The sequence below is a fragment of the Xenopus laevis genome, chromosome 3S (assembly GCF_017654675.1).
Source record: "Xenopus laevis strain J_2021 chromosome 3S, Xenopus_laevis_v10.1, whole genome shotgun sequence".
NCBI classification, from domain to species: Eukaryota; Metazoa; Chordata; class Amphibia; order Anura; family Pipidae; genus Xenopus; species Xenopus laevis.
In genome coordinates this window covers 58,099,358-58,123,755 of record NC_054376.1, presented here as the reverse complement: position 1 = coordinate 58,123,755, position 24,398 = coordinate 58,099,358, and the positions used below count along the sequence as shown (strand labels likewise).

At 33.0% G+C, this 24,398-nt stretch overlaps 1 protein-coding gene across 1 annotated transcript in view; it reads right to left on the bottom strand.

Annotated features, from left to right (window-relative positions):
- Positions 1 to 24,398, bottom strand: part of duox2.S (dual oxidase 2 S homeolog) — a 62,422-nt gene that overhangs the window by 3,533 nt on the left and 34,491 nt on the right. Inside the window, exons 10-30 of the mRNA XM_041588334.1 lie at positions 24,111 to 24,201; positions 23,394 to 23,496; positions 21,553 to 21,719; positions 20,420 to 20,583; positions 19,966 to 20,081; positions 17,945 to 18,082; positions 17,437 to 17,553; positions 16,322 to 16,524; positions 14,146 to 14,331; positions 13,302 to 13,518; positions 12,889 to 12,982; positions 12,402 to 12,574; positions 11,203 to 11,245; positions 8,743 to 8,826; positions 8,269 to 8,453; positions 7,438 to 7,668; positions 3,958 to 4,057; positions 3,363 to 3,412; positions 1,789 to 1,916; positions 825 to 978; positions 189 to 418 (exon numbers count right to left, since the gene is read on the bottom strand). Coding sequence (XP_041444268.1) covers positions 189 to 418; positions 825 to 978; positions 1,789 to 1,916; positions 3,363 to 3,412; positions 3,958 to 4,057; positions 7,438 to 7,668; positions 8,269 to 8,453; positions 8,743 to 8,826; positions 11,203 to 11,245; positions 12,402 to 12,574; positions 12,889 to 12,982; positions 13,302 to 13,518; positions 14,146 to 14,331; positions 16,322 to 16,524; positions 17,437 to 17,553; positions 17,945 to 18,082; positions 19,966 to 20,081; positions 20,420 to 20,583; positions 21,553 to 21,719; positions 23,394 to 23,496; positions 24,111 to 24,201 — 2,974 coding nt within the window. The remainder of the gene's footprint in view (positions 1 to 188; positions 419 to 824; positions 979 to 1,788; positions 1,917 to 3,362; positions 3,413 to 3,957; positions 4,058 to 7,437; positions 7,669 to 8,268; positions 8,454 to 8,742; positions 8,827 to 11,202; positions 11,246 to 12,401; positions 12,575 to 12,888; positions 12,983 to 13,301; positions 13,519 to 14,145; positions 14,332 to 16,321; positions 16,525 to 17,436; positions 17,554 to 17,944; positions 18,083 to 19,965; positions 20,082 to 20,419; positions 20,584 to 21,552; positions 21,720 to 23,393; positions 23,497 to 24,110; positions 24,202 to 24,398) is intronic.

Here is a 24,398-nt window from a genome sequence, read left to right as displayed (position 1 = left end):
TCAACTATATACAAATTATCATATTGAAAATATGACTAATATGTTAATATATAGATTTATTCATATAGATAACCTAATGTGTTATGACTTTAAATAAATTTGTTAACTCATTTTACAACATAATGCCGTGTCAGTTGCCACCTCCTGCCATAACCATTTATACATACATACAAATTATTTATCATTACCTTTGGGTATGGAATCTTTTCCACTTTGTTAGATGAGTAAAGCTCCCTCAATTTAGTTGTCCATGGACCCACTGCTCTAATATGTAAACTTAATGTATCTTCATGAGGGGAAGAGGTCAATGTGAAAGGGTGGTACTCATCTGTGCCAAGATCCAAGCAGGCAATTCTTACCCACTGGCCAGACTTGTAATCAAAATCATTTGGCCGTTGAAACTCAAGATGAATAACATCTGCGGAAAAAACAACCAAAAAAAATATAAAGACAAATATACATTGAACTGTAAATACAATATATAATTTCATGCAATTTTGGCAAAATTAGATACCTAATGATATCTTTATCTATGGTAACCCTCACATGGGTATATATATATATATATATATATATATATATATATATATATATATATATATATATATATATATATATATATATATATATATAAATCAAATTGTGTGTGGTGTCCGCACTCCTTAGCTTGTGATCACGAGGTGCACGATCAATGTATCATATATAGAGGTTGGAAGGATCAGCACACTCCATTGTGGAGTGTGCTGATCCTTCCAACCTCTATATATATATATATATATATATATATATATATATACATACAAATCAACACATTTAAGACATACCGGAAGGAAGTCGTTGTATGTCCAGAACATCAATCTGAATCTTTTTCCTGCTCAAACTTATCAGTTTGTCTGCTGAATATATTAGTGCAGGGACGATGAAGAATATGTGAAAGCGTGGTTGTTGTATCAAAGCAAAACTGCCATGGATTATTGTCTATAAAATGATAGAATAAGCAAGTAGTAGCACTTTAATTTTGAGGTTATTATACAAAAATAAACTTATATAGCAGACCACTGCTTTATACAACACTGTAAGGCATGAGGACAATTTTCCACTGAATGATTTCCTAGGGCCAGGGTTAATCAAAAACTAATCTACATGATGACCAGATATTTCATGATCCATATACAAGCTAAAATAGCTATTCCCATCAATAACAAAAACATAAACAGTGTATCATATGCTAGCATATGTTGCAGAAACGAATTAGAGTTTTGAGAAAGGTTGTTTACTATTTACATGCAATTTTTAAAGAAATCTTACAATTGTCACAGCTAAATGTATAGTCCAAATAATGTTAGATATTAATGTATACACACAAATGGTGCTGGAAACATCAAATTAAAAATAACCTGCTGACCATATTGTGCCATATTGTACATATGTGCTATACAAATCACCAGAGGAAATTTTGACCATTTTATTCCCAGTATGAATTACATATGGCAATGTGAATTACACATGCTATCTAATTCTTTTTGGTATTTTCTGCAAACTATAGTAAATGATGTAATAATAATAATATGTCTCGCTAATAAATATTATTGCAACAGGGTTATTTTAAATGAAACCTTCCTACCGGTGCCAGTTATCCTAAGAAGTCAGGGTTATTTAGGAAGAGGGTCTAAAACCCTAAACTGCCATTTGTTTTGCTAGGATTATCCTAAGGTGAGGATTAATTGAAACAAGTTTTAAAACAACATGACAAATAACATATAAACGTAGGTTGTAAACATTGTTTACCAAAATATAGAAGACAACATAGAGGTGATGTGTTATCCAAAAGAATCGGAAACTGACTCGTCGAAAATGGCAACAGGAAAACACATACATGAGAGCCATGACTGCCAACAGCAGAACTCCAGTCATACCTGAAAATACCAACAGATGTTAACTACTTTTGTTATAGTGGCAATTTATTTTCTGTCACTTAAAAATGTCCCTTGTAAAATGAAGTTTACAATTTTTTTGTAACATTGATATTTATCTCAAAGCATGTTACTGCGCCTCTTTTAATGGTGTTAATTGAATTTTTTAAACAAACTGTCCTCCCTTGGTATTGAAGAGAATTCAGGTCAAAGTTGCACTCGGGAGAACATAGTTATATGACATGTTCATAGTTGTCTTTCCCTTTTCCTGGCTTCTGTAATATCCTGTGATATGTTAGTGGTAATAAACTAATGGTTAATGGAATAACATTTTTTCCACAAGCTTTCCTCCCTTGGTTCTTATTGCTATCGGTACTACATGGTACTACCCCTGTCATATGGGTCTTGCTTTAGTTTCTGACTTCAGGGATGCTTGGTTAACTTCTATAACTCAGGTTCTGGTGTCCAGTGATTAAGGGGATGATTTCATAAGAAAATAGATCTTTAATTGAGACTTTTAATGCAAGTCTAGCTTTTGGCCCATTCTCCTTTGAAGTGAAAGGGTTATATAAAGATATACAATACTTCTTCCCCAAATTCCCAGCACTCACGATAAATCTCCTCTGATTGCCTGGGTGCATGCCACATGAAACTTCATACGATCCTCTCCAGAAGAAGCCGCACTACTCAGGACTTATTGTAAAATAGTATTTTTATTGAACACACTAATGTTTCGGCTGCAACATCAGCCTTTGTCAAAGTTTTGATAAAGGCTGATGTTGCAGCCGAAACGTTAGTGTGTTCAATAAATATACTATTTTACAATAAGTCCTGAGTAGTGCGGCTTCTTCTGGAGAGGAAGATATACAATACAATATTTCTAAATGGAATGTTCATTTTTATTCTTAAATTTATGAAGTTTTAATCTAATTATGGTTTTAATCATATTTTTCCAATAATATTTTAGTTCAACTTTGTAATTTATAAATGTAACTGCATATCCTGTTCATGTTTTGAAATTTCACCACTGGTTTTGTTTCTCCTTTCATACTATAATGATATATTTCCTGAATGTACACAATACATTTCTATTATGATTTTATTTTGTACATTTTCTTTTTTCTAATTGTATCTAAATTAGTCATCAGTAGAATATGCAATTCAAATACTTTGGATACATAGATGTTTATGTCATGCCATCTTAAAATAAATAACAATTTGTTTATATGGCGCCTTGTACATGAATGTTGATATGCTGTGGCAAATATCACATTGAACAAGGAACTAGATATAATTTTGTGGAATGTACAGCAAGTCCACAGGCTTATTATAGTACTATAATTCTTATATTCACAAAATATATTGGTGAATGCTCTCTTATTAGCCAAGACATCCTGATTATCTTTATCATACAGTTATTAGGACTTTACCAATATGATTCATACTTGCCTGGTACAGTCTCAAAAAACCACCAGTAGTATTTTTGTGGATGGTCAGAGCTAATGAAAAGGAAAACAAAATATAATTTTATATCATTTTTTTGTGGAGTATTAATATATTGTTTATCAGCAGTTTTTGTCATAGCATGCAAGAACAAGAAAAGTTAAATTAATGTCACCAGCATATTCCAGCCAGTATAAAAAGAGCCTATGACCACTTCCATTAACTCCTACTAAATTGAATGTTACATGCACAGGTGTATTTCCAAATCAAGTTAATGAAAGCCATCAGAAGCATTTGTAGGCTCATTTTAGACAGTTGACATGTACTGGCTAATAATTTTGCCATTTTATGCTGAATAAATAAATTATATGTGTGATATGCTTAATATCCAGTAAAAAGCCATTAGCTGTCCAATATATTTGAGCATAAAAAAATAGTTTTCAATTTTCTCCAATTTCACATTCTCTTCCAAGTTTTTTTGTTAAATCTACACCTTCCTGTAGCCTTGTTTATTTTTTTTCTTTCATTGCTTCTATTTGCCAATTACATTAAATTACATTAAAGTCTTGTTGGTACTACATTCATAAATATTTATACATACCCATCATCAACAAATACAGTAGGAAATAAGCAGCTGAGGACACTAAGAGGGATAATGGTGAAGATGTAGACATTTACTAAATGGCCCAGTGAATGGAGAACTAAAAATAAAACAGATGACAAAATGATTACTTTAAGAAGTCAATATAAAAGTTAAAGGTACTGCATTTCATTCCTAGAACTTTTTAGTCGACATAGATGTTTGTTTTCTCTAACTTCAACCTTGTAATGAATCCATTTCACTGAAGCTAAAATCTATGAAAAGTAATCATAATTTGTTTTCTGTGTTGTCTTGAAGTTTTTTTTTTGGCTAATCTGTAAGTTAGAAGAGTTAAACCTTTATCTTTCATGAAGGATAAGGGACGTGCATTGTTCTATTTTATAACATTTTTAATTGCTGCCGTAGGAAACTACAGAAGATATTTATGGAAATCTACAAAATTTGTATTTGGTAATTGTTCCTTTGACTCTTAAGACAGAATGTATTTATTTTTCTAAAAAAAAGTCCTTTTTACAGACCTAAATTGTAATATCATGGATGACCTCCTTTACTGGCATGCTGTGCATTATTAGTGGAGCTATCCTGCACCTTTGCTCTTTATGTTAGAGAAAAAGACACACAAAGGCATAGACGCAAACAATTGTAGAGAAGAACATATATGCACACAGATAGGTACATACAGTAATTAGCAAATTCAAGAATTGCACACAGAAATGGCTTTTTCTGTTTTCATGAACACAAGTACGGGAGCACTAATGGCGGAATGTAATAATAGTTTCAAAGAGCAGAATCATTTGCACAATTAAGAATAAAAAGTCTCATTTCGCAATATAATACTCTTCCAATTACTTTGCAAATTTTAATTGCACATTGCCCGCTTTTAAGACGTGCTTGAAGGTGTCATAATCTTTTGGAGCAAACATAACAACTTTTTCAGTTAGAAGTTTTATTACATTCACTGCTCACTGGCGCAAACTATAATATTCGCAAACCTTCTTCCACTGTCGAAAGTGGTCACTAAACAGTTTCCAGTATTGCAAAAGCTATATTTAATTCATAAGGAAAATTTGTTCTCACAAAGGCATAACATTTTGCATTGCGAAATGTTTTGTTACCGACTTTTATTACATTCCCCCATAAGAAAAAAAAATCACTCCCTTTTAGTGCCTATGTGTCCAGGGTAAAGGCTGCACCTTGCATTGGATTACAATTCCAGTACAAGGTACAGAGTAAGTCAATCTTGGGTGCCTTGTATAGGCAAGTGGTAACTACAGGTTTTTGTGCACCTTGTGACCTCTAGGCTGACCACCTGAATATCGGGCAAGCTAGGGGGCATTCAAGAAGAAAGCCACTTACTGTTCAATACTCACACCCTCTGAATACAGCACTGCCAAACACAGTTACTACTGTATTCATAAAAATGCAAAGTTCTTTGCACTCCATACTATGATTGTACTGGTATGGATCTTAGAGGCAATATGTGAGAAACTATGCAAATTGCAAAAGACAGGGTGCCCATTTTTACACTTTGAACACAAGTAAAGAAAAAGTGCAAGTGGCAGAGAGAGAGAAAGAGAAATACATGCACATAAGAAGATACTGAGAGAGACAAATTTTAAAAGAAAAAAAAAAAAAACTTGATGGGATATGAAATAAGAGTAAGAGCAATAAAGAAAATAATTAAAAAGGGTAAAATTCTATATATATATATATATATATATATATATATATATATACACATATATACAGAATTTTACCCTTTCTAATTTTCTTTTTCTATAAAAAAAAAAAATTATATATATATATATATATATATATATATATATATATATATATATATATATATATATATATATATATATATATATATATAGTCAACTACAAGAGGTCCTCTGCACTCAACCCATTATCAATATATTTAAGACAGAGACATTTTGTGCATACTGCTACTAAAAAATGCCTTACCCTTTAAACAACACAGGGATTGTTTGTCCATATATTGCAATATATTTAAGCTGGCCAACTACGTCAAAGTCATCCCATATCTGGCCAGTCCTACGCTTAATTTTCATCTGATTCATTAAGAATTCAATTGCTTAATTATACATTTTACAAAGGGACTAAGTTTTACCTGCAACTTACTAGCTGCTTTCAAAGTAAAACTCCCAAACTTGGCTGCCCTTTTATTAGACACCAGTGGGATCACCTGACTATAGCTGGGAGGGGTGGGAGCTACAACATGGAGCTGGTCACTGCTCCTGTATAACTATAACAAACAAGGTTTTGTTAATGGTTTTAAAAAATAGTGGTGAGCACAACTTTCCCTTGTTTGTTATAGTTATACAGGAGCAGTGACCAGCTCCATGTTGTAGCTCCCACCCCTCCCAGCTATAGTCAGGTGATCCCACTGGTGTCTAATAAAAGGGCAGCCAAGTTTGGGAGTTTTACTTTGAAAGCTGCTAGTAAGTTGCAGGTAAAACTTAGTCCCTTTGTAAAATGTATAATTAAGCAATTGAATTCTTAATGAATCAGATGAAAATTAAGCGTAGGACTGGCCAGATATGGGATGACTTTGACGTAGTTGGCCAGCTTAAATATATTGCAATATATGGACAAACAATCCCTGTGTTGTTTAAAGGGTAAGGCATTTTTTAGTAGCAGTATGCACAAAATTTCTCTGTCTTAAATATATTGATAATGGGTTGAGTGCAGAGGACCTCTTGTAGTTGACTATATGTATTTTGTGGTCACACCCTCATTGCACCCCCGCCTAATGGTTTTAAAAAATAGTGGTGAGCACAACTTTCCCTTGTTTGTTATAGTTATACAGGAGCAGTGACCAGCTCCATGTTGTAGCTCCCACCCCTCCCAGCTATAGTCAGGTGATCCCACTGGTGTCTAATAAAAGGGCAGCCAAGTTTGGGAGTTTTACTTTGAAAGCAGCTAGTAAGTTGCAGGTAAAACTTAGTCCCTTTGTAAAATGTATAATTAAGCAATTGAATTCTTAATGAATCAGATGAAAATTAAGCGTAGGACTGGCCAGATATGGGATGACTTTGACGTAGTTGGCCAGCTTAAATATATTGCAATATATGGACAAACAATCCCTGTGTTGTTTAAAGGGTAAGGCATTTTTTAGTAGCAGTATGCACAAAATGTCTCTGTCTTAAATATATTGATAATGGGTTGAGTGCAGAGGACCTCTTGTAGTTGACTATATGTATTTTGTGGTCACACCCTCATTGCACCCCCGCCTAATGGTTTTAAAAATAGTGGTGAGCACAACTTTCCCTTGTTTGTTATATATATATATCTATATATCTATATATCTATATATATATATATATATATATATATATATATATATATATATATATATATAAATAAAATCAGGCATATTTAGCAATGAGATTCTATTCTACATCCTAATTAAAATTTACACAGAAACACAAAATAAAAGCAGTGGTTTAAAGAACTTACTTGCCAGAACAAGAGCAGTTACTGCTATCAAACGGTGAAAGTCCACTGCAGCATCAAATGGTATGTATCGGTTTAAGAAGGTCTCCCGGAGAAAGGTTATAAGGTTTCGACACATAGTGAGAAGCATGTAAGAAAACATGAATGAGATGCTAGCAGCTGAACCTCTTGAAATTATGAGTCCAATATATGTGGAATCAGCAATACCAGATGCTGGAGAAGCAAAGCCATAATCTGCAAATATAATTAAAATGGTATGTTCATATAGGGTCCATCTAGACAATGATATGAAAAAGGTATCCAAACTGCAGATAATAAACTGCAACTTTCATCACCCTGAACGAACTGTCATGGCAGGACAACAGAGATTATCTGCATATTCATTTTATTTTTATTTAAGGAAGGTTTTTGAGATATAAACCAATTATTAGTGAATTTCTTCAACTTCAACAAAACACTTCTTTCCATTTATTTCAGCTGTGCTATTTGTCAATAGTAATCTGAAATTCCTGAGTCATGCTGGAATAACTTAGTTAGAACAGGTTAAATCTGTCAGGGCCAGATAAGGAATTAGCAGTTAAATTAATTAATAAATAATTATTAATTAATAAAGATTATTTGTGAAAAAATTGCTACTGTATAGTGAGTTTTTAATAATAGGAATGCTTGCCTTTAAGTAACACAAAAGGTAATAAAGTTACTTGAATTTAGTGTGACATCCTCTTTACATGGTTAGGTCTAACAAAAGATGTTGAACAGAGTGGCAAATTGCATATTAAACTGAAAAAAAATTAAATTGCATATAGTTATATAAATATGTTACTTTATACTTACAATAAGCTCTTTCAACAAAAAGACCAGCGGATATACCATAGAATATAACTAAACACACAATATGACGTCTGTAATTTTCAACTAGGCGCTTGAACTGTTGAATTTTTTGGCGGATCTTGCTTGTTTCATATTTTTCTCTTCTTGCTACAGTATATATATTTGACTGTTGTGTCTGACAGGTATTCCTAATTGGATGACATAAATGTATTTGTAATGTGTAACATTCTTTAATAAAAAAAAAACAATAAACTGACAAAATGCAGCATTAGATTGATTGAATAAAGCTTTGTATAAATATTTTAATGCACTGTACAAAAGATGCGTAGACTGTAAGTTGGGTCTGGAATATGGATTCCTATTTGCCAATCACAATTACAATTTTTAGCATGCCTTTAACATCAAGCTGTTTTATGATGAAAATGTCAAAATAATAAATATGAATAAATAAATGAAATCAGGTTTAGCGATGCTTACATTTTTCCAGCCCTCTTTCGAAGAGTTTGTTCTACTGAGTCCATGGTAAAGATATTATTTCCATAATTGTTTTGGGGTGTATTCCTAAATAGGAACAAATATAAAATTACTGAATTATTTGATAACTTGAGGTGCTACCACAATGCTAATTCACAAAAATGCAAAGTTTCGTCTCAGCAGCTGAAACGCTGGCGAAGTTTTGCTAGTGTAAAGTCAGTGCGAGCATTTCATAGTGAACTTTTGCTAATGTTCTTTTCTGCCTAGCAAAACTTCGTAAGTACACTTATGCTTAGATTAATTTGAATAGGGCTGGTACATATAGGTCATATATATGTTTTTATTAGTGATGGTGGTGCAAATGCTTAAAGTGGCCACTTCTTATTAAAAATGTTCAAGGAAGCATAATAAAGACAAAAGAGATCCTCTAATGTGCTAGACATGAGCCCACCCTAAAAAAAAATGTGGCATGCCCCTCAAATGCTTAAAAGAAATGTTAAAACAAAAGATTTTTAACAGTTACAAATTTTAAAGGCAATCCCACTTTTAAATATGAAAAAACGCCAGCATATTTTTTAAATTTTTAATTTTTTTTAATTTTTATATGTCATGTTAATGACATAAGATTGAGGAGTATTTAGCTTTATCTTATCAGTTTGCCAGGTCAAAGCTGGCAAAGGAAACTCTGGTGAAAGGGGTAATGTAATGTAATAGAAAATTTGCACTTTAGTGAGTTTGCAGAGTACGATCAGTGAAAATTCACCTGGCAAAGGGCAAAAAACTTTGCTAGCAATATACTCTTTTGCTAGCAACTTATCCTCTACACCTGTTAGTAAATTGGCGATGTACCTGCGGATGGTATTTCTGGCGAATTTTCTCTAGCGACGGCCACTTTAGTAAATCTGCCCCATTATATCTGTTGTTGCCCTAAAATCTAACATACTCCCTTTCATTATATGATAACTGAAAGCACACTCCTGTCATATTTTGCCACAGCCCATGTTACAAAGTATAGAGCTGATGTTCCACATGTACCAGCCCAGCTCACTGAAAAGCTGCATAACTGGGATTCTGTTTTCTGAATCAGTAATCCCTTATATTTTGGAAGTTTTAGCTTTTTATACTGTTCCAAGCTTCCAATCTATCTAAGTAACAGTTTTTCTATGTATACAACACAAAATTTGGGAATGTTTTTAGACATTCTAAATATTTAGCTTTTATCTGGTCTGTTCTTTTTTATTTCTACTTCCATGATTATGTAATCGGTACAGTGTGTGTTGGTGTTTTTCTGAAAAAGTAGGTGACAAAATATAAATGCAAAAGTTAGTATTCCAGGTAATAGTAATAATCAGGAATAGCTTGTTATTGCCACCTTCAACAAACAAGCTGATTACATTTTCAGAATTTCAGTCCAGAAATCAAGAACCATTTTTATCACCTCCTTTGACAAATAAGCTGATAAAATTAAAAGAATTGTGAATAACCATAAGGACAAGTTTAATAATCTTTATTTGTGGAATATTATTTTAACAAGCAGTTTACTGAAAGGTAGATTCATAGCTCATAATACAATTCTGTCTACTCTATGAAAATGGTAACTCTAACCCCAAGCATATTTCTAATGAACAAATGTCTTAGTGGCACATTTATCAAAGGTTGAATTTTGAATTCATGTGAGTTTTTTTAAACTCCCATCAACTCCCATGAACTCGAAATTCGACCAATGGAAATTTGTTAAAATAACAAAAAAAATTTCAACTTGGGTGAATATGATCGACCCGAAAACTCTAATTAATTTCAAAACTAATTCGATTTGAATTTTAAAAAACTCCATTCAAGTTTTTACCTCCGGAAAAAACCCGAATGTCAGGAAGGCTGCATACAACTCCAAATTTATCCCAGAATGTCTCCCGTTGACTTAACCAACAATTTGGCCAGAGTATGATAAATCTTGAATCTGAATAATTCCCTAGTTGAATTTGAAAGTTAAACTCAAAAATTAGAATTTGAATTTTCAATTCGACCCTTGATAAATATGCCCCTTAATGTCTATTAGTGAAAAGGAATTGAAATACGTGTATTATAAAGACAAAATGAGAGTAAGTGGATCCATAAATTAATACAGTTTTCTTAGTCAAACAAATAATTATATATGCCAACCTTGTGTGACACATTGATCTCAGCTGGTCTTAAGACTTATATGTATAGCCTTCTCTGAATATTTTTAAATATTGTCTAGGAATGTGCTTTAATCAGGATGAATTTTTTTGTGTTATAATCCTTTTTTGATTCCTTTGTGGATTTATTTTGTTTTGGGCACCATTGGCCTATGTAACAGAATATTATTAATCTCTTGATTGTTGTTTGTTTTAGTGCAGCAAAATATGGAGTAAAACTATGGAAAAACACAGCAGTGCTTTATACATTTTCCTAATAAAAATTAATTTAGGAATGGTGTTGTACCTGCTGATAGAGACTGTATTCTCAATAGGTTTCTTGTTCATTCCTGTGCATGAAATAAAACATTGATGATATTATAGATATTGTCTGATATTAGAAGAGTATGGTTGAGAAGAGTTTTCTGATATTACAAGTGATGCCACTATAAGAGCTATGTGTAGAAGTATGTAGAACCCATTCTTTCAGAGCTTCTGATTTCCTAACATGTTATTTGTCCTATATAAATACATTAAGTTTGTATGCAATCTTTCTACAATCTATTATCTTTTCCAGGTCAAACATCAGCTACAGAGCAGAAGAACTGAGATAATTTTGAAATTTGAAAGCATAGGTCAGGGACAAACTGTTCAGTCTAGTGTAACTAAGCTTACCGACACAGTGATAAACAGCTACATTTGTATTATTTTTAATTCTTACTTTGATGGAATGTATATTATATGTGGTGCATGTTGGTTTTGGTGCATAGGAGTGGATGCTCCCTTATTGCTTGATAGTTCTGGGCAATTTAGCATAAATATCGGCAAGATACTTTCCATGCATTCTAATCTAAACAAAACTTTTTTTTTATGCATAAAAGCTATAGCTATAGACAAAACCAAATTTAAAAAAACCTTAATATGAACAAAATATGTATTTCTCATTAATTATATAAATTAATTATTGGTATTAGGTAATTAGGAAACAACTTAAATGTCATGTTATTGTAGTGTATCTACACTATGAATGTGTAATATTAATGCTAAAACAGATACAGGAAATAGCTATAATATTGAATTTTAGTGATTCAATCACTTAATTTATTAAAAATATGAATCCCTGCAACCCTGTACTGCCATTACAAAGCAAGAAAATATTTGATTCAGGAAGGCATATGAAAAAGTGGATGTATGCAAATTGCATAACACATTTTCCATTGCAATTTAGAATTACACGTTTAAAGGAGAGGTAAGAGTTTCTTTTTTGTATTTTTAAAATTAAATAATAAAAAGGCAGAGTGACCACTAGACTGAAAGCTGTTACAGGCATGTCATTGTGTTGTGCCTCCTGTCTCAATTTATTCTTATGCTATCATTTGTAATTGTTCTCACTCTGCCTGTAGTTCTGATTGTATCCATCCCTTATTATATACTGCTGCAAAATATGTTGGAACTTTAAAATATTATATTAAAGAAAACTAATAATGTAAAGCTTAAAGTCCTTACCATCAAAATATAATTTTGTTTGGTTCAGAATATTCTTGTGATCCTTGAACAAACTATAGAAATCTTCCCAGGCAAGTTCTTGTTTATTTGGAATGCCAGCCTCATTAAACATGCTCTGAATTACATTTTCCATTTTTTCATTTGAAAGGAAGTTGGATACATTGCTGAAAGACCTGCAATTCCACATTGATATATTGGTAATAAAAATACCATGTAATGTAATTTCTTTTGTCCAGCAATTAGACTGCTTAGTCTGTACTGACAAAGTACTGGGCAATTGATACTTTGATACTCTATACAAGATAAATAAGAGCTCCAAAAATATCATACAAGGAAAAGCCATGAATGGTCCACTTATCACTTTCTCCATTTTTCATCACACGATATGCAAACGTTACTGAGTACTTATTAAGATGGCAATATAAAACAACATTCAGGATTGTTTGGAGTTTGTTCTCAGATTTGAAGTTTTGCAGTATGGACATACCTAAGCATTCTGGAGAACTCTTCCTTTGGCAGTATTCCATTTCCATTTACATCATGCATCGAAAATATGAATTTAAGCTTATCTTCTGCACTACCTAAAAATTATAAAAGAAGCATTTTCAAATTAAGTTACCAATACAATGTGAAAAACAAGATCTTAGGGCAAGTTATTTTGGGGAATTAGATACCACTAAAGACATGTGAATTTAAAGGAAAGCACACTTTTTAAAAAAAATATAAGCCAAATATGTATGTGCAATTGGGGTTTTTGCTGTTGGCAAATTCAGGAATTCATTTTATGAAACAAAATCCACATTTATATCCACCCATGTTATTGTATTTAAACAGTACAAATCTTAATGTAAAAGGTACAGTAACTATTTGGTATTCAGTAATACTCAATTATATCCTTACCTTTTATTAATGAACATAGTATGAAACAGAACTCCTCAAAAGACAAGTATCCGTTTTGATCTTTGTCAGCCATGGAAAACATTGAATCAACAAACTGGGCATTGGGATTTAAGCCTAAAGAATCAGCAAATTCCTCTCTCGAAAGCTCACACTGGAGTACATCTTTGAAGTTTTGACTTTGCATGACTCCTGCATGTTCCTTATTGATGTCAATTACCTAAATAATAATTGCAGATCAGTGAGAACTGTGGAATCTGATAGTTCATTGTATATTTTATACCTAAGCTTTCATTGTTTCCAGAAGTAAGGCTAGCAGAAAATTAGACCTAGGTCTCTGAAAAGCCCAACCAGGAAAATGGCTTGATTCAGTCTGGTAAAAAATGTAAAATTCTAGTCTGTATTAAATTAATCTCTGTACTGTATAGAATAATTATTGCAATATACACCAATGATATGTGCAGTAGTTTTTAATATGGTATCTATAACATCTTCATCATTATTTATAAATATAGAAGCTTAGTGGTGTAATGATTAGTCCGGTCACCAAGCATATCTGGAATTCTGGTTTGATAATAATCAGGGCACTATCTGGATTGAGGTTATATGTTCTGCCCTTGTCTGTGTGGGTTTTGCAAGGGTTTTAGGGTCACATATAACAAATATACAGACTGCTTCAATGACCTGCATGACATTCACTTGTTCAGTTGTCTTGAGTAGACACACATGTGACTAACAAACAACCACTGCAACAATAAACAAATAATGATAGCACTGCCAAGTAAGGTAGTACTTCTGTAATATACATAAGACACAACTGTTGCAATTTCAATATAATGTTTCTTACATGGGAAAGAGAATGTCGAATAAAGGTCTCCAGCATCTGTTGCCTCTGCTTTTTAGTAAAAGATTCTTTAAGCAAGGCTGTTTCTGTCAAATGGGAGAAAGTAGGGGATATTCTGCTACCTGCCAAAGAGTCTTTCAGTTGTTCAATAAAGACATCTCTCTCTCTTTGGTTGCTAAACTGGAGTACCTAAAATTATGAAAGAAAAAATAAGAATATATTAATAATATATTACCACATGTAAATACCCTAATTCATAAAGGACTAAAACATATTATCTATTCTATCTAAAGCATGCAATTAAACATGCTTCAAAATGTAAAACTTAGGGGCAAACTCTTTGGCTCTGTTTTCAAGCAATAATTCACCAACTCTGGATATCTGTACAGGTATAGGATCCCTTATCCGGAAACCCGATATCCAGAAAGCTTCGAATTACGGAATGCCTGTCTTCCAAAGACTCCATTTTATCCAAATAATCCAAATATTTAAAAATTATTTCCCTTTTCTCTGTAATAATAAAACAGTAGCTTGTACAACTAGGATATAATTAATCCTTATTGGAAGCAAAACCAGCCTATTGGGTTTATTTAATATTTAAATGAATTTCTAGTAGACTTAAGGCATAACAGGTCCCATACCTGTATTATCAAACTAATCAATGTTGTTTGCGTATACATATACATATGCATATACATATGCATTATTTCACTTGCTTTTGGATAACAAGAATTTATTATCCAGTAGTGTCTGTATGAGTTATTTGGCAGAATTCATCTGTGATTTCTTAATGATCCACTTAGAAATGTTCTTCCTTTTCTAGATAAAAAATATAAAGCAAGCTGATTTTATCTGAGCAAAAAATCTATAAAAAAAATTATTTTTTTCAAATTAAATCTGAAAAAGGCTGTTAGTAAATGGAAAATAAGCTAGACTAGTCTCCTAAGTGATAATAAAGTAAAAACCAGTGGTGCATACAGTTTTAGAGCTGATTTTTATTCTTATTGTCTTATACAATAAAAAATTTTGTATTTTGCTAGGATAGAGTTTATAATAATTGTTAAAATATTATTAATCTAGTGGTGACATAAGTGAGATAGGGTGCAAACAAACAAAATATTTCATTATGTACTCGCCAACTGAAGCCAAGAACAAAAATATGGCAAGCTCAAATCAAATATCCCAATGGATAAAAAGAAAATCTGATAGCAAAAAAATGTGGGTTTTCCCTTGATAACTGTATTGCAGGAATTATGTAACTGTTACATGAAGAAACACAGCCCAAGTCAACAGTTTTCCAATAAGTTATCTTAGAAATGCATTCACACCCAACTGGTCTGTCCCCTGTGTCCAAATGTAAATAATATTCAAAAGGAGCATGTCTATTGATAAGCTAAATATTGCAGCAATTTTAGATTTGCTAGTCTTGCTTAAACATCTCCCACCTAGCCACACAGAAAGACATTTACACAGTGATTACTATTATAATATTTGATTAAACAGCAGTTTAATGTTCCTACTAACTTTTACAAAGAAGAATTAAGCAAGTGTACTATTTGTACTTTTATCTCAATACAATTTTGTACAGATACAGTGGGTCCAATGCAATTCAATGAGAAACACTTATCACCATCACCTGATCCAGTTCTAGATTGTCCAGTAAACTTTTATGAAATTTTCATGACATAACCAGAGATAAAATGTGCTTATTGAAATGAAACTGGCCGGTGTATTCTAAAGGTTACACAGTAACCTGCTCATGAGTCATTGGTTGGGGAACACTGTAACAATTTTAATTCCAGTATTCCAGTGAGTAATTTTTTTTGTGGAGGATTTATTTTGTGGAGTCTAAACAGCACATAATTCATGGTTAGTATTTCTGTGTCACCTAGTTGCTTCCCAACTCTTTTTACATGTGAATATTATTCACAGGAACCTGGGAACTCCTAATCTAAAAGAACCTAGTATCTAAGAGGTATTACATATATAGGACTATGTTTAATTCAGTGAGAAACTCCTCTTGCATTTCATCATGTGAAAACTCTATGAAGTCTATGGGGAAATCAGGAATTGAATAAAAAAATACATATTTTTTTTACTGAATTGGATCTGGCGTTTGGGCTTATAAACTCTCCTACAATTAAATAGGAAATTAAACTTTCTATAAATTATTACTTACTAAGTCATACTCTTTAGGGATCTTGATTAGTGCGGTTTTGTTGCCATCACTGTTTGACAAGACAACTTTGACATTTGGGTGCTTATACAAGTTGACAACTCTGGGCTTTTTTTTGCTGTAATCTAAAACTTTGAGTATCTGATTTTGATGTATCTGAACTATAACATCCTGACTAGGTTCTTTATATCCACACCATTCAGAAGCTGTAAATAAAGAATAAAAGATTTAATTTTCTGGTGGAAATAATTTTAAAACAGTCTACATTGTTACTGACGATACATTGTACCATAAACCATGTTCAACTGCCTTTCGCTGTTAGAAATCTGAATTCACATTATTGAAATTCTTTTTCATTATGCATTATGACAGAACAAGGAAAGTAAGCTTTACATTATTTCTCCTGCTTCCTTATGCAATAATTCCCATGGCCTTTTTGTACCACTCCCAAAAAAGTCTACTGTATATTGTTCTGTGAGAAAATCACATTTTCAAAACTAATTAAATCCAGAATTGCAATGTCTACATACAATATATAAAACAAAAACTGTTTATTTTATTATTACAGCACCTTAGTATAACACGATTACATTATTTTGCAAATGTTTTGCAAATGTTCAAATTTGCTTATATGAGGAGAACCTGCCATGTTGATATGCTTGACATACTTCATAGAAAGTAGTATTAAAATATATCGAATGGGCAACAGTGTATTTCTTTATTATATCAATTTAAAGGAGATTACCTTTGTGCAAACATACAATGCTGTGGCAATTCCAACTCATGCATAAATATGTGAAGCAGTGTTATTTAGTAAAACAAGCTATTTACCATTGGAAACAATCCAGTTAATGTAAAATTAAATACAGGTTAATCCTAAATAATACATTTCATATATTTTCACATTATTTTGACAAAATATGAGAGAGATTTTTTCCTGATTTTGTTTGGTTATGAAGTATGTGTGCAAATGGCACTGTATTTGCAGTAATGGATTATGTTCAATGATCTATAGAATAAATATATACAGTAAATAACTGTTTGCAGTGCTACTCTGCTTTACTGTACAGGCCACACATCATTCATACACAAGAGAAATTTAACTTTAATAACATTACCTGGAAAACCTTCAGAACCAGTCGTTGATTTTTTATTAGCATTAGAAATTTTTTTTTGGAATGCTCTGAATGTTCTTTTCTGTGACTTTGCAACCAGCCAAGCAATAAGGAAACTCACTAGAGAAATGGCGGAGATAAAAATATTGCAGAATAGATGTTAACATAATGTTACTTAGATTACCTTGTCAAGTACAAGTTTTGCTAGGGGGACTTTTAAGGTGCAAAAATAGAATTTTTAGATGATGTTTGCAAAGCCGGCAATTCTTTGTTCTGCATAATTATTATTTAATTAATCATGTATATATGCATAACAATTAATGCTTTGAAGAATGCAAGGATATTTTGTGTGTCTATGCTAATTAGAAATTAGTAGGTAAACAACTTTTAGTTTGATAACATAAAGGCAAAGATATAGAACATAAAAGCAAATGATTCTCTTTAGGGCAGGATTCTAATATTATTTATGATGGAAAAATGGATCCAAAAAAGTAATGAAACATTTCCATACCTAGAGGCAAACAGCACAAAGCCACAATGGTAATTCCAAACCCAGCAGCACAACCCTCAAAGTAGTCTGTAACAGTAAGAGGCACACAAGGTTCTAAAATGGAGGAATTTAATTGTTTGGGTTGACGACATGGATCGCCTGGCAAGAAAAAAAATAACATTTTACTTACATAAAACAAACAGAAGGTAAAAACCTATCCTCTTTTTCTGACATTTACCTATGAAGATGATATAATATTAATTGCATAACATAAAATCTTACAATTCCTTGCTATGTATACAGCTGTGATAAAACCTAATTAAACATTGTTATCATGAAAATACAAGTGTATAAAGTAAATAAAATTTGAAGCCAGCAATTTTTATTGAGAATTATGAAAAATCACTGTATAAATCATTTAGGTACATATGGGTGGTTATTTATCAAAGTCCGAATTGATCTCAATATTTTCTGCTACAAACTCTGATCAAATCCACTCAGGTCTTGTACGCTTTTTTATTATTACATTTTCCCAAAAATTTGATATTTTTTTCTGATTTTTTCGTCCTATTTTTCACGATTTTCACAATTTTTTCGGAAATTTTCATCCGAAAACTTCGGGGTATTGCACGAAACCCAGCGCACATTAAAAAATCCTTGGGACTTCTCCCATTGACTTATATGCAACCTCGACAGGTCTAAGATGCCGGATTTTCAGACTTTTCCATCCTTGGGGTTTAATAAAGTCTGATTTTAAAAAAAAATCACGGATTTTTTGTTTAGTAAATAACCCCCATGAAGTTCACTTCCATATTCACCTATTTGTGAGATTCTGCCTGTTTTTTTCTCTCCTCTCTTTCCTTGAATTTTTCTCTTCTACATTCTACAACCCTTATGGGTGATTTTGCCAGAAAATACCAATGGTCCTTTAAGCATTTTAGTCTGTACTTACAATTCCATAGTAGTGAGTAAAGCAGAAACATGTAAAGATATTAGATGTCTTTTAGGAGTTCCATGACCGTACAAAAGTGTTATACAGGTCATGGATCTCTGAGGTACCTTTTAAAAATCCTCATATTTTGCAACAAGGGGTAAATTAGTTTTTATAATGCAGAAATTTCACTTGGTTATGCCATACACATTACATCACTAAGCATAGTTATACTAGTGTCATAACCAAGCACTATATTTCTGTCTCTTGTGCATTCTAACCCAGTGAGTATATCAATAATATGCCATACCATTTTATACAACGATAGAAATAAAATAGCCCTCTGCATGATTTTTTTTTGTCTCACCAGCTAACATACAAAAAGGTGGTGGGGAAATATATGTGGAGCAGCTACTTTCAAAGTAGCAACTTGTGCTGCATATGCTTCACCTCCGGCAATTTGCATTTTAGCTGGTGGGAAGGAAGCAAGGAACATTTTGTCATTTGCACTAGACAAGTTTAAGGGGCCGATTCACTAAGGGTCGAATTTCGAAGTTAAAAATACTTCGAAATTCGACCCTCGGATTGAAATCCTTCGACTTCGAATATCGAAGTCGAAGGATTTAGCGCTAATCCTGCGATCGATCGATCGAAGGATTTTCCGTTCGATCGAACGATTAAATCCTTCGAATCGAACGATTCGAAGGATTTTAATCCAACGATCGAAAGGAAAATCCTTCGATCAAAAAATCACAGGCAAGCCTATGGGGACCTTCCCCATAGGCTAACATTGACTTCGGTAGCTTTTAGCTGCCGAAGTAGGGGGTCGAAGTTTTTTTTAAAGGGGAAGTACTTCGACTATCGAATGGTCGAATAGTCGAACGATTTTTCGTTCGATTCGTTCGATTTTGTTCGAATTCGAACGAATTTAACCAATTCGATGGTCGAAGTACCCAAAAAATACTTCGAAATTCGAAGTATTTTTCATTCGAATCCTTCACTCGAGCTTAGTGAATCAGCCCCTAAGTGTGGTCGACAAATCGTCCTGTGTGTAGTTGCCCTTAAGGTCATACTTGATAGCTTTTGTAAACAACAAACACAAAATCCTCACCTTCTTTCCACATAAAGACATTAGGTTGAACAGAATCACTAGCATTTGTGACAGCAAGGAGCACATCCTGGAGCTTTATTTTTCTAATGCTGTTTATGTCTTCTTCTGAAAATAAACTGCACAAAACTCAACATGAATAAAAAAAATCCAATATTTATGGGAAGTTATTATGTGCTTATCTTTATTATAGAAATGTAAGTCATTTTATAAAAATCATGGGAAATGAAAATGTACCCCTGAATTCCAAAAGACTTCTCAGGAATACACAGGGCAAAAAGTGGTTGTATGAAGTGTATAAATTGATCAAAGTATTGATTACTACAAAAGTGGTTTCTTTACTTCATATTAACTTATCTTGTTTAACTGATTGATATGCTGAATATATTAACTTCATTTTTGAATGATCTCTCTTTCCAGAATGATGGTTGATTTTGGGGGCTGAACAAAGACCTACCCATTTTTAACATTCTCAAACCAAAATCGGTCCCCATCCCTTAAACGATAAAATTGTTCCAGAATGATGTTGGATGAAAAGTTGCTTAGATTCCCATCCATCTCTGACAAGAGTCCTGGAATAAACTCCAGCTTTCCAAGATCATTTCCATACAGTGATGCAAGCTTGATAAAACATTTGGACATAAGAAGAGAGCATTGTTTTTGAAGTTATTGTCAAACATTTAAATTCACCAAATAGTATTACAATTTGCCTTATTGCAGTTTACATGGATCCATTCTTATGAGATATTCAAATGGTAAAAAATACATGAATGCAATGAATTATTCAACAACCAATTAATCACTGATGGGTCGTAGGCTATAACAAAGCAGTATCCATCATTGTTCAAATGCTCAATAAGTTTTTTCATTCCAAGCTTGCTTGGAAGAATTTGTTGTACTTCTCTACTCTCTTGAGTAACAGGAGAAAGAATAGGGCACTAGCCCTACCTAGGTAGTTAATAAAGCTGCTTGGGGGACCCTATACAAAGTTGCATAGAGCTTCTGGTAACATTTTATAGGAGTAATTAAAATAATAATCATAATAATTCTTTTGGAAATTTATTTCTATAAAATATTGTCTCATTCTTATCTGATGCATTGCAAATATAGTTTGCTTACCTTGTTTTCATGATTGAATTCAAAGGGGTTATTTATTAAAGTATGAATTTATCTCAATATTTTCTGAAAAAACCCACACCAAATCCGCACAGTTTTTTTTTTTTGCCTTATTTATTAATAAACTTTCCTGAAATTTTTTTTGCGGGAAAAAACCCCCAAAAAATAGTACGGATTTTTCAGATTTTCCAACCAAAAACGTTTTCCCCGAAAACCCCAAAATCTTTGGTTTATTGCATGAAACCCAGCGCAGATCGAAAAATCTTTTGGACTTCTCCCATTGACTTATATGCAACCTTGACAGGTCTGAGATACCGGATTCTTGGATTCTGACTTTTTCGATCCACGGGGTGTAAAAAAACGCATTTGTGTTTTTTCCCCACTAAAAATTCATATTTTATACTAAAAAAAAAACGCATTTTTCAGGTTTTTGGCATTTGGAGTTTACTAAATAACCCCTACAATAGTACTAACCTTTTTTTCAAGGTCTTTATCTTTCATATCCTTCCAATCATGCAGAAGAGGACATTGGTAGTATTCACAAACTTTATTATAACTAGGTAAGCCTAAGTCTCTTGCACGCTGGATACTAGCAGCAAATAAATCTGTGCGGGAGTATTTTATTTGCCCATAATAGAAATCTGTAATCAAAAAAAAAAAAGTTCTTGTAACAACAGTTTTTTTTAGCATGCAAGTTTAGAAGTTTTAGTTTCAATGATGTTGACCAGTGCTATTGTCAGTGTGTAAACACTTCATGAATAATTAGGCCATTCATTTGTTAATAATAGTACAGTGGTGTGAAAAACTATTTGCCCCCTTCCTGATTTCTTATTATTTTGCATGTTTGTCACACAAAATGTTTCTGATCATCAAACACATTTAACTATTAGTCAAAGATAACACAAGTAAACACAAAATGCAGTTTTTAAATGAGGGTTTTTATTATTTAGGGAGAAAAGAAATCCAAACCTGTGTGAAAAAGTAATTGCCCCCTGAACCTAATAACTGGTTGGGCCACCCTTAGCAGCAATAACTGCAATCAAGCGTTTGCGATAACTTGCAACGAGTCTTTTACAGCGCTCTGGAGGAATTTTGGCCCACTCATCTTTGCAGAATTGTTGTAATTCAGCTTTATTTGAGGGTTTTCTAGCATGAACCGCCTTTTTAAGGTCATGCCACAACATCTCAATAAGATTCAGGTCATGGTTCCATCTATCACAGCAAGTCTTCCAGGTCCTGAAGCAGCAAAACAACCCCAGACCATCACACTACCACCACCATATTTTACTGTTGGTATGATGTTCTTTTTCTGAAATGCTGTGTTACTTTTATGCCAGATGTAATGGGACGCGCACCTTCCAAAAAGTTCAACTTTTGTCTCGTCGGTCCACAAGGTATTTTCCCAAAAGTCTTGGCAATCATTGAGATGTTTTTTAGCAAAATTGAGACGAGCCTTAATGTTCTTTTTGCTTAAAAGTGGTTTGCGCCTTGAAAATCTGCCATGCAGGCCGTTTTTGCCCAGTCTCTTTCTTATGGTGGAGTCGTGAACACTGACCTTAATTGAGGCAAGTGAGGCCTGCAGTTCTTTAGATGTTGTCCTGGGGTCTTTTTTGGCCTCTCAGATGAGTTGTCTCTGCGCTCTTGGGGTAATTTTGGTCGGCCGGCCACTCCTGGGAAGGTTCACCACTGTTCCATGTTTTTGCCATTTGTGGATAATGGCTCTCACTGTGGTTCGCTGGAGTCCCAAAGCTTTAGAAATGGCTTTATAAACTTTGAAATTGAACTCAGGTGTGATAAACCACAGTTAAGTTATTTTTTAACAAGGGGGGCAATCACTTTTTCACACAGGCCCATATAGATTTGGAGTTTTTTTTCTCCCTTAATAACGTAAACCTTCATTTAAAAACTGCATTTTGTGTTCAATTATGTTATCTTTGACTAATAGTTAACGGTTTTTGATGAGCAGAAACATTTAAGTGTGACAAACATGCAAAAGAATAAGAAATCAGGAAGGGGGCAAATAGTTTTTCACACCACTGTATTTGGTTAACAGGACACATTGTACAATTATAATACAACTGCACCCCAAGGTTAGAGAATTCATAAATGAATCAGTTCATTAGCAGAGGTCATAAGTGGTACATTATAGTCTCCTACAGTATTATTGATGTACAGAACGATTCTCCCACAACCCTTGGATATGCACAAGAATGAAATGCCACACTGGTGAGCTTGCTGACAGATTCATGCCAATTCTTGGCATGACAGACAAGCCTGCTTTTCAAACAATGGGGTATTTCAATGACATGCCTTACCTGTTAAATCATTTACTAAGATATTGTCTTCTTTTTCAGCTATCTGAGAAGCCATACCCATCAAGAGCTCATCTATATTGAATGAATTCTTCAAGGTAGGGTTCTAAAACAATATAAAATGCATTTAAATCATATATAATTTAGACCCATTAAACAGTGTGGCTTATTTATCTCCTATTGAAGATCCTCTTAGTAGGAAATTGACAAGAAGTGAGAGAGAAAAATCTTGCCCTTGAGCAGGTTTTGCATGACCTGCATGTGGAAGGGGAAGGTACAATTGGAGCTGCACTTTCCATTTTGGGTGAGAAAGCAGTTACAGATGCTCCCAGATAATGTGTATGTATTAATTTGTACACTACCCATATTGTTATTTTTTTAAGTTAATCAAAAAAAATGTTACAAGAGATGTTAAATGGCAGCCTAATATAAGCCAAATAATCTTTCAGAAAGGACAATCTTACTGAATGACAAATCCAGAAATACTACGAAAATACTGTATTGGCATAAACTAGAGTTTATTATAGCTCAACTGCAATTATACGTTTCTTGAACTTTTTTGTAAAGTATAGTTGCTTTTACTGTTTCCAGACACTGGACTTCCTAATTTAACAAGGTAATTTTTAATATTGCCAGATAGTGGAGCCTCATACTAAATCATTGATGGAATCCCTGATTAAATTTGAAATGATCTCTCTCTTCATTATCTGAAATACCAACCTCTCTGTTCCAGTAGTTATTGCACAGTCGTAAAGCTGGCCACACACTTCCATTAGGTCCAGACACATTTCGAAAAACACAATCTTTATTTCTGCATACAAAAAAAAGTTTAATTCATCGAACAAATGAAAATGACATTTTAAGAGGTGATCAAATTTATTATGCTGGTCTCAAGTAGGTAACTCGTCATAATGACTGATGTCTTTTTGATAAGCTATAGTGTTCAAATAAAGTGTTAAAGTGATAAAATATTCCTCTTTTTGACATGAGCTCATTCAGTTGAGTTTA